This window comes from Gymnoscopelus braueri, assembly GCF_963280865.1.
Source record: "Gymnoscopelus braueri genome assembly, chromosome: 11".
Lineage (NCBI taxonomy): Eukaryota > Metazoa > Chordata > Actinopteri > Myctophiformes > Myctophidae > Gymnoscopelus > Gymnoscopelus braueri.
Genome location: NC_137613.1, coordinates 5,690,988 through 5,708,096, shown reverse-complemented (window position 1 = coordinate 5,708,096; position 17,109 = coordinate 5,690,988). Strand labels below are relative to the sequence as shown.

General features: G+C 40.0%; 1 protein-coding gene across 1 annotated transcript; it reads right to left on the bottom strand.

Annotated features, from left to right (window-relative positions):
- Positions 1 to 12,657: 12,657 nt before the first annotated feature.
- On the bottom strand, positions 12,658 to 13,229 carry LOC308094940 (proteolipid protein 2-like). The gene has a single exon (XM_080441765.1). It carries the CDS (start codon positions 13,182 to 13,184, stop codon positions 12,696 to 12,698), a length of 489 nt encoding a protein of 162 aa, XP_080297891.1. The 5' UTR covers positions 13,185 to 13,229; the 3' UTR covers positions 12,658 to 12,695.
- Between the last annotated feature and the right edge of the window lie 3,880 nt (positions 13,230 to 17,109).

Sequence of the window (17,109 nt, the reverse complement as noted above, 5' to 3'; positions counted from 1 at the left end):
GGTACAAATAGTTCTTTGCAAACTGTATTCTTATTGATTTACAAGCAACTTATCTTCAGCGGTGGAGCTACGGACGTGTTGTTGAAGAACATCTTTGGGACTTCAGAGTTTATATGATTTTCGCTGTGATGTTTCCCTGACGTAGGCGTGATGTCGCTGTGATGTAACTCTGATGCTATCAATATGCAGTGGTGTAATTTAAAGTAATTAAGTAAATTAAAGTACTTTACTTAAGTACCATTTTGTACATTTTAGTACAGTACATTTTGATACCAATACTTTTGTAATTCTGGACTCTTACTTGTAACAGAGTACTTCTACACTTAAGCATAACATTTGAGTACTTTCTCCACCACTGTCAATATGACATCACTCACACCGGACACTCAAGATATGCGAGACACACACACACACACACACACACGCACGCACACACGCGCGCACGCACACACACACACACACACACACGCACACACGCACACTCGCACACGCACGCGCACACGCACACGCACACGCACATGCACACACACACACACACACACACACACAGACAGACAGACGGATGGACGGATATGGTCGTTCGGGGCAAAAGCCCATATATGGACATCTCTGTATCTGCCTGTCTGTGTCCCTTTTATGTCCATATATGGAGTTCTGTGTCAGCCATGCCCAAATATAGAGTCCAGGCCAGTCTGACGTCAGTACTATGAACCACCGATCCCACCCACTTCCCACTCGGCACGTCGCTCCCTCTGATCCTCTGCAATACTCAAGATACACGGACGGTCACACACAGTGGTGTAAAGTAACTAAGTACATTTACTCAAGTGCCATACTAAAGTACATGTTTCAGGTATTTTTATTTTACTGGAGTATTTCCAATTTTCAGTACTTTTACTTCTACTCCACTACATCTCAGAGGCGAATATCATACTTTTACTCCACTACAATTATTTGACAACTTTAGTTACAATTTACTTTGTAGATTTTGATCATTATAACAAAACATGCATTAACCACTTTATACCCTTTATACCTTTCAGCCGTTTGAAAATAGCCGATTTTCACGATTTCTTTTCTCAAAAATAGCAGATCTACAAGATCATAGCGCGGTACTCGGTGCTATTTGCAACATGCCAAGCTTATGTTGTCATTATTTACAACTTCCCCCTTTTAAGCCATTTTAAGCCATTTCAAATGAGCAGCTTTACAATTATTACAGTGACAAATACCCCTACTATATCAAAAAGGAATCGCTTTTGAATTGAATAAATGATATTACACCAAAGGTACAGTAGCTGTGTGAGTGGAAAACATTAAATATGACATTATATTTACTAGGTTTACTTGGTGGCTTTTAAAGAAAATGGTGAAAGGATTGTCTTTTTTAGTGACAATAGCTTTTTATTTTCCAAAAGGTTTTGCTTCAAATAAAGGCACAAATTGTAATGCAATAAAAGACTGAGGTCACATCTTATTGAACATAAACAGTACCATACAGAACATAATATAATATTAAAATGCACAAATCCATAGCATGGTGAATGAAAGCTTCTTCACTTATTTTCTCATCAAAAAAGAACAAACAATGAAAGACACAAACTGAATAAACTTGTATTTAACAGTTCATAATGTTCTGTGCCTTGGACATTTGCCAATATAAATAATAAACAAGTACTGTAGGCATTACCTGAGTAAGGACACATGAAAGCCTAATAGTCTCTGTTTATACTCTGTTGTCTGAAAAAAGGATGAATTAGATAAGAGCAATAATTTCCTACAACAGTGGTTCTCAACCTTTTCAGGCCGTGACCCCCCAAAATAATCATATTTGAACTGGGGACCCCCCCAAAATAATCATATTTGAACTGGGGACCCCCCCAAAATAATCATATTTGAACTGGGGATCCCCCACCCTGATAAACACTTGGAATGTAGGAGTTCGAGGCATTACATTTAGTTTGATTAGGTTACACAGATAAATATTGTGAAAATAGCAGATCTACAAGCTCACAACGCCTCACAATCAATCAATTTCTGACATAACCATACCATGGATGAAACCTCTGCTGTTTTGAGACCATAACTGTGGTTAATCTGTTCGTTTTATTGTCCACCTTGCACTCTGCTTGATAGTTGTGTCGTGTATCAGTATTCAAGACTGATGAATATGAAGTTAATATGCTATTAATATACTATGAACACAAATTGTCAACAAAGTTCCCTGTCAGAGTGAGACCAAAACAAGGAGGCCAGAGGGTTGTGAGTGGGGGAGAACAGCTTTAGTGATCTAACTAAGGTAAACAGTCTAGCTATCCTGTCTATTGTCTTAGGTGCTAACCTAAAAGACCACACCCAGCCGAGTTCTTTGTTCCCAAAAAGGCATTGTAATTATGCGATCTATTCACACATGTTGCCATCTCTCTCTCTCTCTCTCTACAGCCAGCCAGTAAAGAAATAGACTTAAACTGAATTATTGTAAATTATAACTAGCTCACAGTAAAAGCTTATTCTATAGTAAGTACACAAGTGTGAACAAATGTGGTTGGGGAGAAGCCAGTTAGTTGCATGTAGACTTTTCTTCTTGAATCTAAGGAAAATGCCAAGTCCCCTTTTAAATCATCTCTTTCTGTCTAAATCATTCATACAAAGTTGAATACAAATATGTGTGGTCTTATTTTGAAGGTAATAAGGTGTTAAACAAAGATTGCATAATATGAGCTTGTGTAAAGGTACAGTTTTATAGATAAGGGTTAAAGTAAATTGTCACATGTTTAAACCAAGTGAGATGCTAATTCCTTGTGCCGATTGAGAAGGCCTGCCCAAGAAGGTCTATTGTTCTATAAAATCTGTGTTGTGAGTGGTCAGAAGGAGGAATATCTGGTTGCTTATAACATGGTGCTATTGGGAAAAACAGGACTCTCTGTGATTTTCGGCTATACACAGTTGTCACGTTCAACAGGACAAAGCAGGTCCCATGAACAAAGATGCGAAATACAACATTGAACCCTGTATTTGTTGCCTTTTTGACAATAAAACATTGTTGAAAATGACTGCCTCGGACCTTAAATGATTGTGATTTATTACCACCCAGAGAAACATGTCTTCTTCCGTCTTCCAAAATGGGCTCAGTTTACCACACAAATTATTGGCGAGACAGCTAGGCCCCTTGCTGCTGGAACACGGGACATTTCTACAAAGTTTTCGTTGAAGGTATGTGTGAATTGTACCTCTAATGTTAAAACTTTGTCCGTGTTTATGGCGGTTGGAAAAAAACAAACCTTGTATGGGCCATTTTGGCTCCGGCGGAAATGGATGATGCCTCTGAGTGGTTTTAAGTTGCGTGCTTGAAGGCCGCTTGGTGCCTGTGGAGTGTATGTTTTCATGCACGCATTGGTGAGACACTAACACGGGAAGCGTAGAATTGTGTGTTTCACCGTTTCCGTGTACCACAGAAAAATGTTCGATCTCTTCACGGGGGTTCAAGCCGTGTCTGGGTTAAACTGCATTTCGGATAGTATAAATGGACTTTTGATTTGTCGTGGTACATTAAGCGTATAATTTCTTTCTAGGGGTTCAAGCTAGACATCAATTATATGTAGGATCTGATCGGAAAGTGTAAAACGCGCATCTGGTCAAAGAGGGCTCTTGTGATAAAATAGAGCCTTGTAATCTAGACTCTCGCTACTGGTATTTAATCTTGCTAGTTATAATACACGCGAGCGCACCGGATATTTCAGCATGGTTATGGTAAAGAGAAGGTATGTAGGTTGACAGAGTACTGTGGAAAATATTCGGTTCGGTAAGAATGTCTATAAGTATGTAATGTAAGGGCAGCCCACTGATGGCACTTAAAGTTGGTTCCTGGTACTCATTGTGCGTGTTTGCATATGTTGTTTCCAAGCGTCGCGGTGGCTTTTTGCTTGTAGCGTTTGTGACCTGTTTGTTAATGGGTCTCGGGTAGGGCTACGGCTCTCTCTCTCTCTTTTTCTCTCTCTCTTTCTCTCTTTCTCTCTCTTTCTCTCTCTCTCTTTTTCTCTCTCTATCTATTGTTAAGTGACTGTGGACTTGAGCTGCTGGTGCACGCAGCAGTTTGAGTCCATTTCCAATTTTTCTACGTGAATGGATTTTGTTGAGTTGAAACAAGGACATTCGGTATACGATACATGTTTTTTACAGGACTTTGTATTGTTGTTCGTTAGTTTTTTCTCAAAACATTGTTAATAGGTATAATGTTTTGAAGAGGGGAGTGGAGTATGATAAGCTTTTAAAAACTTTGTTTGGACTTAGGGTTCCGTTTGTATTATTGTAAGAGATGGACAGAACTATATGGTTGAAATTTGAGGCTTTAGAGATGTTGGTTGAGAGGAGTGATTCTTTTATCTTGGCCTATTGTGTCGAGTGGAAATTTGTGTAAATATGAAGCTTTGATTTGATTTTTGGAAACCTACGAAGGCGAATGGAACGGTTATGTTTTGGTTAGGAGCCAGTTTAGAATGTGGCTGTTAATAGGATTAAAGAAGCGTCTTGCTTCTTGACTTTGTGAACAGGTGAGGATAGGAGGTTTAAATTTAGAGCAGTGTAGGCCTGCTGTTTCGTGTTGTTGTTTATTCTAGAGGGGAAGGTATTTTTTGCATAGCTCATTCTTTGTTCTTCAGTGTGAGAGCTTTCACTCGAGCTTGAAGCGCAATTTGTAGTTTTTTGGTCCGGAAATGTAGTTTTTCTACGCGTCTTGACTTCCGCGTTTCTACGTCATATCCGGAGAGACGCAGTTTGGAGTTTTAACTTTTAAAAACTTAAAAGCTACTTTCTTATGTATATTACATTCGTAATATCTCCTTATCTCAACGCTTGTACGAGATTCCTTTTGTTTTGATGGAATAAGATCTTTGAAGGGAGTAAAGTATTAATTTTTTATTTTTACATTTAGAATAATTGTACGTTATACCCTGTAGTTGTACAAGGACACACGTTCTCTTGTGTGTGGGAAAGGCTTCTTTTAACTGTGTTTAAGCACAAGATGGCGTTTAGTTTTTCACACTGTTTTGTTTATGAAGCTTTTCTAGCTTTCTTTCTTTAATAGGAACACTTGTCTTTTTAAGAAACTACGGATCAGGTTTCTGTTGTTTTGAAGGTTCTCTGTAATGGTGTTATTTGTCTGTTTTGACACGTGAGTGTGGAGCAGTGCCTTAATTTTCGTTGAGATGTTTTACTGTTGTTTTTCTTTAAATAGTCGTTAAGCGGTCGGGTGGGAACGTGGTGTTTGTTTCATGTGAACTATATGGTAGGAGTGCTTATTGAATGATTGTTTCTCGGTTCTTGAAGGTGGAGTGAGGTTGGGATGATGGGTGTATTGTTTATTGTGAGGAATGAATTGAATTGGCGAAAGTAGCTGTTGATGTTCAAATTAGGGTAGTTAAGGTGTTGTGTCTAAGTATGTTTAATGGTTTGTTATTGGCCTGTTCTGCGTGCTTTATCCACGCCCGTATTCCTTAATGGTCTGGTCATTAACCTGTGTGCTATGGAGAACATTGTCTTTATGTTAAAATATGGTCTTTTTAGTGCACACACAGTAACCTTGGGGTACGCGACCCTAGGGTCCCTCATTCTGGCTGGTTCCAGAGGAAAGGATTCTGTTGTGTGTCTTTGGAGTCACCATGGCATTCTGTAGTAATATGTTTAAACTTAGTCATGGTTACTTTGTAGGTTGGGCTAAGGTGTTTTACATCTGTGTGGTTCAATTCACAGATGTATTGCATTTTGGCTCACTGGGCTGTGGGAAGAAGTGATTATGCGTCGAATTTAAAACAAATTGTTTGATTGTAACTAAATAGTGAATGCTAGGATAAATTTGATAAAAACGAGTGCCTGCTTAAATACCCACAATGAGATATTTTTCCCATAATATCTGAAAGGTGTTTAAGAGTGGTGCTATAAGTGGCTTTAAAACCCTACTAGAGGTATAAATTAAAATTGTTTATTATGCGTGATTATTTGATGGGGCACAACCATTCGAGACTATTCCTGTCCCTTTAAACTGATGGACATTGCCTACTGGTAGATGTGAGGAATTATCACACCATTTAGTAACCTATTTAGATCGATATGTTAAAGGAAAGTAGATATTCTTAAATAGATTAAACCTGAATTTGAATGACAATTTATGAACAGTTAAAGGGGAAATCCACCCATTTTCAATATTTAACTATGTCATTAATATAGCATAAAGGAGTTGTGTGGAAATAAGAAAAATTAAAAAAAAAAATTAACATTGCAAAAAAATGTAACATTGCAAAAAAATTAACATTGCAAATTACACTGTGATGACTCATCATGGTGTAATTTGCAATGTTAATTTTTTTGCAATGTTACATTTTTTTGCAATGTTAATTTTTTTTTTAATTTTTTCTTATTTCCACACAACTCCTTTATGCTATATTAATGACATAGTTAAATATTGAAAATGGGTGGATTTCCCCTTTAACCAGTCTATGTTACTATTTTAATGACACGAATGTGTAGGATTTGAAGTTGCAAACGTGTAATTATACTCGATTTTTGTGACGTACCACTGGTGGCTAAGAATAAGTTGAAATACGTTTTTGGTTTCAGTATTGTGAAAGAGAAATTAGGAGTTCACCCTACTGGAAGCACGGACCGTCACGTGATCATTACGTGATGACGTGTTGCCTGTGGGAGTGATCTATTTGACGGCATGATAGTGTATTTTACCTCTGAGGGGGCTGAGCTGACATTGTCAGATTGGCTCCCCCTGGTGGTCAAAGTATGAAGCCTGTCCATTAATGACAGTTGATTTAGGTCTTTTTGACATTATTTTCATGATGACAGAGTTGCTTCCTTTTAACAGTTCTTAGTTTTAACGAGGTTACCTTAGTAGTATTTTTTAGGTCTAGTGTGTTAAGAATGCTTGAATTAACATTGTTTGTCTGTTGTGTTAACGATTAATCCTTTATTTCATAGATGGCCTATACAAGTGAGGCTTCATAATTGTCAGTATGGCTTGAGTGTCTTGTACCAGCTTAATAAGGCCAGCTCCTGTCTGGAGGAAGTAATGTATCGACCAGACTTTTAAAATTATTAGACGCTCAGAATGTTTGATTTGTATTTGATTCAGTTTTAGAAGTAACTAGAGGGGCTTAGTGTAGTCCCAGAGTGTCTTAATTCTAGAAAAATGACCTTTTATTATTGATTTTAACCGTTCATAGATAAGACCAAAAGTTTCTAAAACAGAGTATTTTTAAATTGAGCTTCAAAAATTCCTATCCTTGGCGATATAGCCTAATACCTTTTGTTTACATTTGCTACAGCTTCTAAACAGAAATCACGATAATACATGTATTACAGCATGTACATAGAGTGTACATGTGTTGACCAAATTCACACCCATTTTCTATATTGTATTGACAATGCTTAAAAGTTTATATGTAATACTGGTTGTAGAATATTGTGTGTTGTGTAGAATGACACATTTTTCATACAATATTACATTAGTATTAGTTTCCTTTTGAACAAACTGCTCTGAAGTAACCAACATAATGGTATCCATCGTTTGTGTTTTATTTTCAAGGAAGGGAAGTACAGTGTAAAACATACTTTCAGTAGTCAGAATAGTAAGAGGAGAATTTAACATTTTTATGAAAACAGCTGTATGCCTAGAAAATGAAATAGAATGACAAATGTTTGTGACTGAAACGATTTGAACAAATACTAATTAATGTGGCCTGAGGGGAGCATATTTGATCCAAAATAATTGGGAAAAGAAGGAAAGTGGTCGTATTATTTTTCAAAAAAGGGAACGAGGTAACCAAAAAGCTCAAACAAAAAAATCCCACACTAAAACTGACAACCGTATGGTGGTCCAGTGATGTCTTGCAAGAATTCCATGTGTCCCAACAAGTTTGATCCAGTAATACAGGAGACCGCAGTCACAGCAGAAGGAAGGTGCGACCGTTTCGATGACGGTATGCTGATACAAGCCTGCTGTATGTGGCACACCATGTGGCACACCAAAGGTTTTGTCAAACTCCAATTGACGGACACAAGCAGGACAACAGGTTTTGCCAACACACAGGTGCAGCTCGACGGACGTGGTTGATCATCAGGATTGTTTCATGCATAGAAGTCACATCATCTTGCATAATCCTGTCCACGGCCTCTCAACAAACCTTCGGCTCGACGTCTCATATCATGGTGTCCCTGAGGGGGCCCAGCGATTTCGCGAAGGAACCGGTGATCCATTGTAATGGTTCACCGGAGAGGGGAGGAGTCCAGTGGGCATGAGGTAAGCCTGAAGATATCGATTGCAAGAATTCAAAGTTATTACAGAAAAAGACATTTGAAGGACACTTGAAATGTACAGAGACATTACTTTAGGTGTTGGTGAATATTGGAAATACTGGAAAATACCAGAAGAAGCATCACCGTACAAGGAAAGAAAAACAGTAGTCATCTTTTGAACTTGACACAAGGACTTGACACAGCACAGATTATAGTTTGGTGTGGGAGTTTAAAAAAAAAAAAAGAGCTAAATAATTTGCTTCCATGCCTATTTTGAAACTTGATAACAAAACTCTTTCCCTAAAACTAATGTTAGATTTAGCAAAATATGCTTTCAAGAGTCTACTAAATTGTAACAAAATTATAGAGTATGCAGGTTGCAGATATTGTCAGTTTATTTTGGAAAAATGCTCATTTAAAGAAAATATAGTTCTGTGGTTGTCCTTTAGACTTCACAGTTTTGGAATATTCTCATAATTATCAAATCATGGCAAAACACATTTTGGAACATGCTTAAAAAACGAAAACAAATAGTAAGTTAACCAGGACTCTAAGAGAATCACAGTAAATTAAGAGATTTGTCCTTAAATAAATTACAAACTTTGGAAATAATTGTCAGAAAATTTGGAGCAAAATAAGATGCAGTAAAAGATTTAAAATAGGAGATTTATTATTAGGGAAATACAAGAGTCATATATGGAAAAAGGAGAAAGCTGTGGTAAATGAATAAACGAAATGGAACGATTGATTGACAAAGTACAACAGGAATTAGAAGAGTAAAATGGGATAAGGTGGCAAAGATCACTTTAATATTGGAATTTAGTTAGTACAATGTATGAAGGAGCGAATGGACCAGCAGGAGAATGTACTGTCTGAAAGAATCGGATAGCAGTCAAAAATGTGATGATAGGTTCTCTAATTTTAACAGCATGACTTAAACTGTGCGTCTATGAGTGACTAATCCCTGAATGTATGAGTATTAAAGCAGTTAGGCATCTGTTTAGCTTCTGTGGAGCAGGTATAGGTGGACTTTTGTTTTTGTACTAGGAGAAATAAAGCAGGTGCTGAGATTGGAGCCATCCATCTGGACCAGGATAACAATGCAGAAGGGAATAGCTGACCCGGAACAAACAGAGGTCGCCTGGACTTCTACCTCCAGGGAACCACAGCTACCCTATCTTCACATCTCTCCACCTACCAGTGACCATCACAGACCATGGTCGAGAGGGGAGCCGTGGGGATACAGCCTGCATGAGATTCAACCGGCCACACCGGAGGAGAGAGTTCCAGACCTGACAGCCGTTTCATCTCCGCGTCATAGATCCAGCAGGAAGTGGCGACCACCAGCTATCTGTCAACTCATCATCACCGGCCCTACAAAAACACCTTGCCAAGGCCAGGGTGCAACACCTCTGTCGTCACAGATCTACAATAGTTTCTGACAAACCAGCAGCGGTTGGAAGTTCCAGGTACCTATAGGAGTTACCCGGGACACATCAAGTTGCATCTGCAAATTGAAAGACATGACACTTTCTTTCGATCATATGAAAAGAGGGGCACCCGTACGGATCAGGTATGGATAAGAGAATCCTGATTGTCAATATCAAGTCAAGTACTGAAATAGCTGTGATTCGGTTCAGAAGCAACACCCTTAGGGTGACAATTCTTGTGTGATTCCCAAATTCGGACAGAAAGGATATGGGCGGGTTTTTTGGGCTATGGTGGTGTGCAAATCTGCAGATTGCATATTCCATCATGTCCAGAGAATTCGTACTTATGCCTCATGTCAAATTGTGCAAAATGGACGGTCAAAAGAATGAATTGCGTTCGTTAGAATAGAAAAAATAAGAGCAGAGCTGTGTCTCTGTATTTGCGCGTTGTCAATGTAACTGCCAACTTGTAATAATGATGTTTGTATTAACTTGACTTTTTCTTAGGTTTTGTGAAAAGAAGTCCAGCTGAGAGTACAGTGATATTATTTCTGTGTGTTTGGTGTACAATGTTTGTTGATGAGTCACTTTTATAATTCAACAGTCTTGAGGGGTTACGGATTGACCATTTTAATAGAATAAGTTGTCTTTTGGTTAAAACAGATTCTAGTTGATACCTACACAAGTGACATCAGTCTTGAATATCCTTTTGTGGAGATGTATTAATATATCTCCATGAGGGGAATATGTCGTGTATCAGTATTCAAGACTGATGAATATGAAGTTAATATGCTATTAATATACTATGAACACAAATTGTCAACAAAGTTCCCTGTCAGAGTGAGACCAAAACAAGGAGGCCAGAGGGTTGTGAGTGGGGGAGAACAGCTTTAGTGATCTAACTAAGGTAAACAGTCTAGCTATCCTGTCTATTGTCTTAGGTGCTAACCTAAAAGACCACACCCAGCCGAGTTCTTTGTTCCCAAAAAGGCATTGTAATTATGCGATCTATTCACACATGTTGCCATCTCTCTCTCTCTCTCTCTACAGCCAGCCAGTAAAGAAATAGACTTAAACTGAATTATTGTAAATTATAACTAGCTCACAGTAAAAGCTTATTCTATAGTAAGTACACAAGTGTGAACAAATGTGGTTGGGGAGAAGCCAGTTAGTTGCATGTAGACTTTTCTTCTTGAATCTAAGGAAAATGCCAAGTCCCCTTTTAAATCATCTCTTTCTGTCTAAATCATTCATACAAAGTTGAATACAAATATGTGTGGTCTTATTTTGAAGGTAATAAGGTGTTAAACAAAGATTGCATAATATGAGCTTGTGTAAAGGTACAGTTTTATAGATAAGGGTTAAAGTAAATTGTCACATGTTTAAACCAAGTGAGATGCTAATTCCTTGTGCCGATTGAGAAGGCCTGCCCAAGAAGGTCTATTGTTCTATAAAATCTGTGTTGTGAGTGGTCAGAAGGAGGAATATCTGGTTGCTTATAACATGGTGCTATTGGGAAAAACAGGACTCTCTGTGATTTTCGGCTATACACAGTTGTCACGTTCAACAGGACAAAGCAGGTCCCATGAACAAAGATGCGAAATACAACATTGAACCCTGTATTTGTTGCCTTTTTGACAATAAAACATTGTTGAAAATGACTGCCTCGGACCTTAAATGATTGTGATTTATTACCACCCAGAGAAACATGTCTTCTTCCGTCTTCCAAAATGGGCTCAGTTTACCACAGTTGTCTTGTGTGTTCTGAGTACATAAGGACCCCATTTTGAAACAAGCCATTTAAGGCTTTCATGGGCTTTTTAATTGTGGTATCATGATACACATTTATGGACTTATAGAGCCCAATTTGAACACACACAGAGAGACATAAGTTTGGATACTGAGTGGTCTACAGCGCACATTCCAGAGAACCTACAATTGTCCAGTACAAAGGATGCTTCCCAGAGGGCATCTGACCTTAGCTGACCTCTAGGATCTTGGGGTGTTGTTCTTCTGCACAATGGACACACACACACACACACACACACACACACACACACACACACACACACACACACACACACACACACACACACACACACACACACACACACACACACACACACACACACACACACACACACACACACACACACACACACACACACACACACACACACACACACCTAGCTCCGTGCACATCCAACACACACAAAGGCAATGTATGCAAGTACATACTGTAGACACACATGTGAAGTCTGCATATAAATACTGTGAGGACAAAGAAACCGTCCCTTCTTCTTCTTGCTCTCTCTGTTCTTTTCCGGACACACCATGTAGCAGCAAGGCTGACTCCTGTGCTCTGTACTCTGTTTTGTCCAATAAATCGACTTGAGGAACATTACTGGTCTGGACCTTTCTACTTCCTTTCAACTATATTGTCACGCTTGTGCAAAATACACCACAATATCCTATTTAGTTGACCTTGTACTTAAACTGTACTTTCATGTGCTTTTTTCTCTGCAAACTTCTAAATAAAGTATTCAATCAATCAATCAATCAATCAATCAATCTTCTTGATGAGGATAAAAGTGTGAAATTCATTCTTCCAGTGTGTTCTTCTTGATGAGGAGGACGACAAGTGTGTCCTTGGTTTGTTTACACTCAGCGTTCAGAGTTTAAACAGTGTTCTGCTGGATGCTGCTCCTTAGCTGCAGGACGATGGTGTATTATGACACAATAAGGTGGTGTTATTCAATTCAAAAATAGCAGATCTACAAGCTCAAAACGCGTCGCACTGCGACGCGTTTTCAGCTTGTAGATCGGCTATTTTTGCTACTTTTGTGTGACATAGAATGGCGGCATTAATTTACGAAAAAAGTTAAAATACGGAGATAAGAGGTGTCTGCCCTCTGACAGTATATGCAACGTGGCCCTCTGGAGTGAGTGTGGAAATATAGTGGCCCTCTACATGATCAAAGTTGCATCACCCCTGGTGTTCTGCTGACCGCTGCTCCTTAGCTGCAGGACGATGGTGTAAGTGTCGTAGGCGTACAAGACGCCGGCGATCAGACCAAACACACAGCCAGTGAGGAGGGCAGTATCTCCATGACGATGACTCACCGTGATGAGGGAGGTGACGAGGTACAGCCCACTTTTAACGGGGGCGCGGAAAAGATCGGTCCAGACCCAGTTGACCCCTGTGAACCGCTTGTCCAGCTCCATGGAGAAGACCCCGAAAAAGACGCCGGAAGAGATCGCCCCAAAAATGGGCACGCCGATGTAGGCTCCGTGCGACGAGGCGGCGTAGCAGATGAGAACGACGAGGCCCAGGGCTACCTCTGCAGCCAGAATGATTCCCTTCTGGGTCTTCACGAAACTTATCAGCTTCTCCTGGACGCTGGCATCGGAGCTGAATGCGCCGTCGGTCATAAGTTCAGTATCAGTATCAGCCATTCTGTTACAAATACGTTGCTTTCGGTAACAGATTTAACAGCTTGTCTCTCCTCAGTCAGTGTGGCTGCAGCTCAGAGTGGCTTCTGCTTCTGCTTTCTCTCTCTAAGTCTAATAAATCAACTTCCCCGTTCAGAAGTAGGTGTGGTAAAGAGCGTATCTGTGGTATCTATTTTGCCCTTAGCTCCTAAAGGTCAGCTAAGGGGGTCAGGTTCCATCTGGCCAACGTCCTGTGTGATGGACAGCTAGTATGTTGATAAAGTGAAGGAATGTGTGAGTCTAGACCACTCAGTAACCACACAGTAGGTTTGCGTGCAGTGCAGTCTATTGACAGATTTTACCAATACCAATATACAGTATGCAATTATTAAGGCCTGTTTTTATTTGGTTGATCATTGTTGTGGAAGATTTAAAAAACTGCTTTATTCCAGTCATCATGTCTCAGGGTCAAATTTAAAGGACTATATGACTTAATAATGGCCAGTCCACACACCAATGCAACTGAGTTGCAAGGAGTTGCATGTTGCAAGGAGTTGCATGTTGCAAGGAGTTGCATGTTGCAAGGAGTTGCATGTTGCAAGGAGTTGCATTGGTGTGGACTGACAGAGTAACTGAAAGACCCTGACTAAGTCAAGATGTTTATTACTTGGTTTAATCCAGTGTAAACACATAACATCAGCTGTCTGCCTAATGAAAGGAAATCTGAAGTGAATATCTTCTGACCCCTACGCACGTCGTTGCACATACAAAAGATCCTGTTGCCAAAAGCAAGTGTAATATTTCCCCACTGTTCATCTTGACAGTTAGAAAGGTTAAAAGGTTGAATTGAATTCCACTTGGTTTCACTTCCTCAGAAGTGAAGCAAAAATAATGAGAGCTATGATGAAAGGGGAGGATTTGGGTATAGGAGGTTTAAGGCAGTGGTTTTCAACCTTTTTCATGCCAAGGACCCCTAAATTGATACATTTGGCCGCGGACCACCATCTGAAAATGTTTTGTGCCAGGGACCCCCAGAAGCAAAGATTTGAGTTAAAAATGTATATAATGTACTGTAAATATATTCAAAGATATGCACACATTTTCAAGATTTTTCAAAAATAGCAGATCTACAAGCTCATAGCGCGGCACTCGGTGCCGCGCTATGAGCTTGTATATCTGCTATTTTTGAATAGCCAAAACTAAGTGGTTAAAATGATTGTGACGCTATGTTAACTAGTTTTGCTGGGGACCCCCTGGTACTCCCCCAAGGACCACTGGTGGTCCCCGGACCACTGGTTGACAACCACTATGTATTCAGTCCCATGCATGGCTAATTCCCATCAGGGGTCACCACAGCGGATCATCTGTTTTCTGCGTCTTCCTCAGTCACTCCGGCCACCTGTATGATGTCCTCTCTCACCAGTGTTGATTTTGACAGCAACTTTTGATTTAGTTTTAGTCATAGTCTTTTGAATAAAATTCCATTTAGTTTTAGTCATATTTTAGTCACCTGAAATGTTTTACTGTTAGTCTAGTTTTAGTCGACTAAATATCATAAGACTAAATGTACAGTTGATTTAGTCGACTAAAATGTATGTTGGCGGTGCCTTGATGGCGTTGTAATGGCTGATTTTACACTTGGTTGCATGCTGAAAATAGCCGATCTACACGCTCACAACGCGTCGCAGCGCGACACGTTGTGAGCTTGTAGATCTGCTATTTTCAGAGCGCAACACCGGAGCGCAACCAAACATAAAATGACTTGTCTTTTAGTTCTACTGGATCTCTTCTCCACTAGATCCCTCACTAACATTTTAGTCTAGTTTTTATTTGTTGACGAAATTCTCAGTATATTTAGTCTTAGTTTTAGTCATCGTAGCTTAGTTTTAATTTAGTTTTAATTAGTGTGGTTGCCCGAATGGGCAACCAGACTATTGTTTTACAGAAACTTTCCATGTTACTAGATAAACAATTTTTCTATTCGCATCTCCTCCCACAGTTTATTTTTCCCAATTTAGTGCCATATGTCAAAATGACCGGCCTCACCGGGAATCGTGTGCTTGTATTTTGCTAAGAGATTGGTTGCATAGTTTTATTGATATTGATTTATTAGTGCATTAAATTTCCCCATCCACTTTAATGGAAAAGTGAAAAAACTCAAATTCAAGTATTTTTTTCTCAGAAACCGTAAGAGCTAGAGTTACCAGATTTGGAGGGGAGGTTTATAATTTAGTCCGAAATTATTTAAATAAATAATCACACCATTCGGCCTCATGGTGGCGCTATAACAGCCCACTTTACGTTTTTGGCCTATAACTTTTGAACCGTAGGTCCTAGAATAAAAATCTTTTTCCCCTAGATTCCTTGGGTCATGACGCAACTCCCCATATAGGCCACGCCCATTTGCGTCAGGATAGATTTTCCGCCATTTTGAATTTTCTTCAACACACACTTTTAGCTCCTCCTCCCACATATTTTCTCCAAATTTCACAAAAATCGGTACACATGATCTCTGGACCCATTTGATAATCTGGAGTGAAACAGAATTTTGATAGTCCATACCGTTCGTCCGTAATTGGCTTTCAAAGTTAGTGGGAGGAGCCCGTTTTACCAAAAATGCCAAAAATCACGAACGAAACGTCCAATCGATCCCAAATTTGAATCACATGTCGAGGGTGGTTTACTCAACGAATCCCCAAAAGCATTCCCACTTTGACCCATAGGGGGCGCCACAACTGTGCAAAACGTAACCGTTTGATGCAAAAACATGATTTTTGGGGGGATCACTCCTCTCAAATTGAAAAGCAGGTGATCTCAGGAGTGACATGACGATGTCATTGGCCTGCTACATTTGTGGGAGGGGCTTATTTATTTTAGTGGGAGGGGCCTATTTCTTCAAATCAAAACGCCATGTATCACGAACACAGGATCCAATCAGAACCAAATTCGAATGGCACGTCACGCGGCCTCCGATGGTATTCCTCCAAGCATATTCCTCAAGTCCGGGCGGCGGCAACCTGCGACCGGCGTCGGCGCAACCACACTTTGCAATTGCCCTGAATTGCGACCCGTCTAGTTTAGTTTGTCAGTGAAAAAAGGTAGGTAGTCGAAAAACTTTTTTCGTCATAGTTTTAGTCGACGAAATCAACACCGTCTCTCTCACCTCATCCATAAACCTCCTCTTTGGCCCTTCCTCATCTCCTCTTACCTAGCAGCTCCATCTTCAGCATCCTTCTCCAAATGTAGCCCTCATCCCTCCTCTACACATGTCCAAACCAATCTCAACCTCGCCTCTCTTGCTTTATCTCTAAACCTTGTAACCTGGGACTGATCCTCTAATGCAGTGGTTCTCAACCTTTTCAGACTGTGACCCACCAAAATAATCCTATTTGAACTGGGGACCCCCCAAAATAATCCTATTTGAACTGGGGACCCCCCAAAATAATCCTATTTGAACTGGGGACCCCCAAAATAATCATATTTGAACTGGGGACCCCACAAAATAATCATATTTGAACTGGGGACCCCACAAAATAATCATATTTGAACTGGGGACCCCCCGCCCTGATAAGCACTTGGAATCATAGGAGTTGAGGCATTACATTTTGTTTGACTGGATCCCACAGATAAATATGGTGAAAATAGCAGATCTACAAGCTCACAACGCCTCGCAGCGCTAGGCGTTGTGAGCTTGTAGATCTGCAATTGCGACCCCCCCCCCAAAAAAATAATCATGTGGGGACCCCCCTGGGGGTACCGACCCACACATGTTGAGAACCACTGGCCTCAACAGTATCACCACTCACTTCATGAGAGAGATGGAGAACATAAAGTGACCAGACCTGTAGGCGGCGTAGTTTGACAAGGGTATCTCCGTCTAGTAGTGGATACATATAGGGCCAAAAAGTGGATTTTCCGATAAAGGTAAGGTTTGAGAGTCTAACCACCG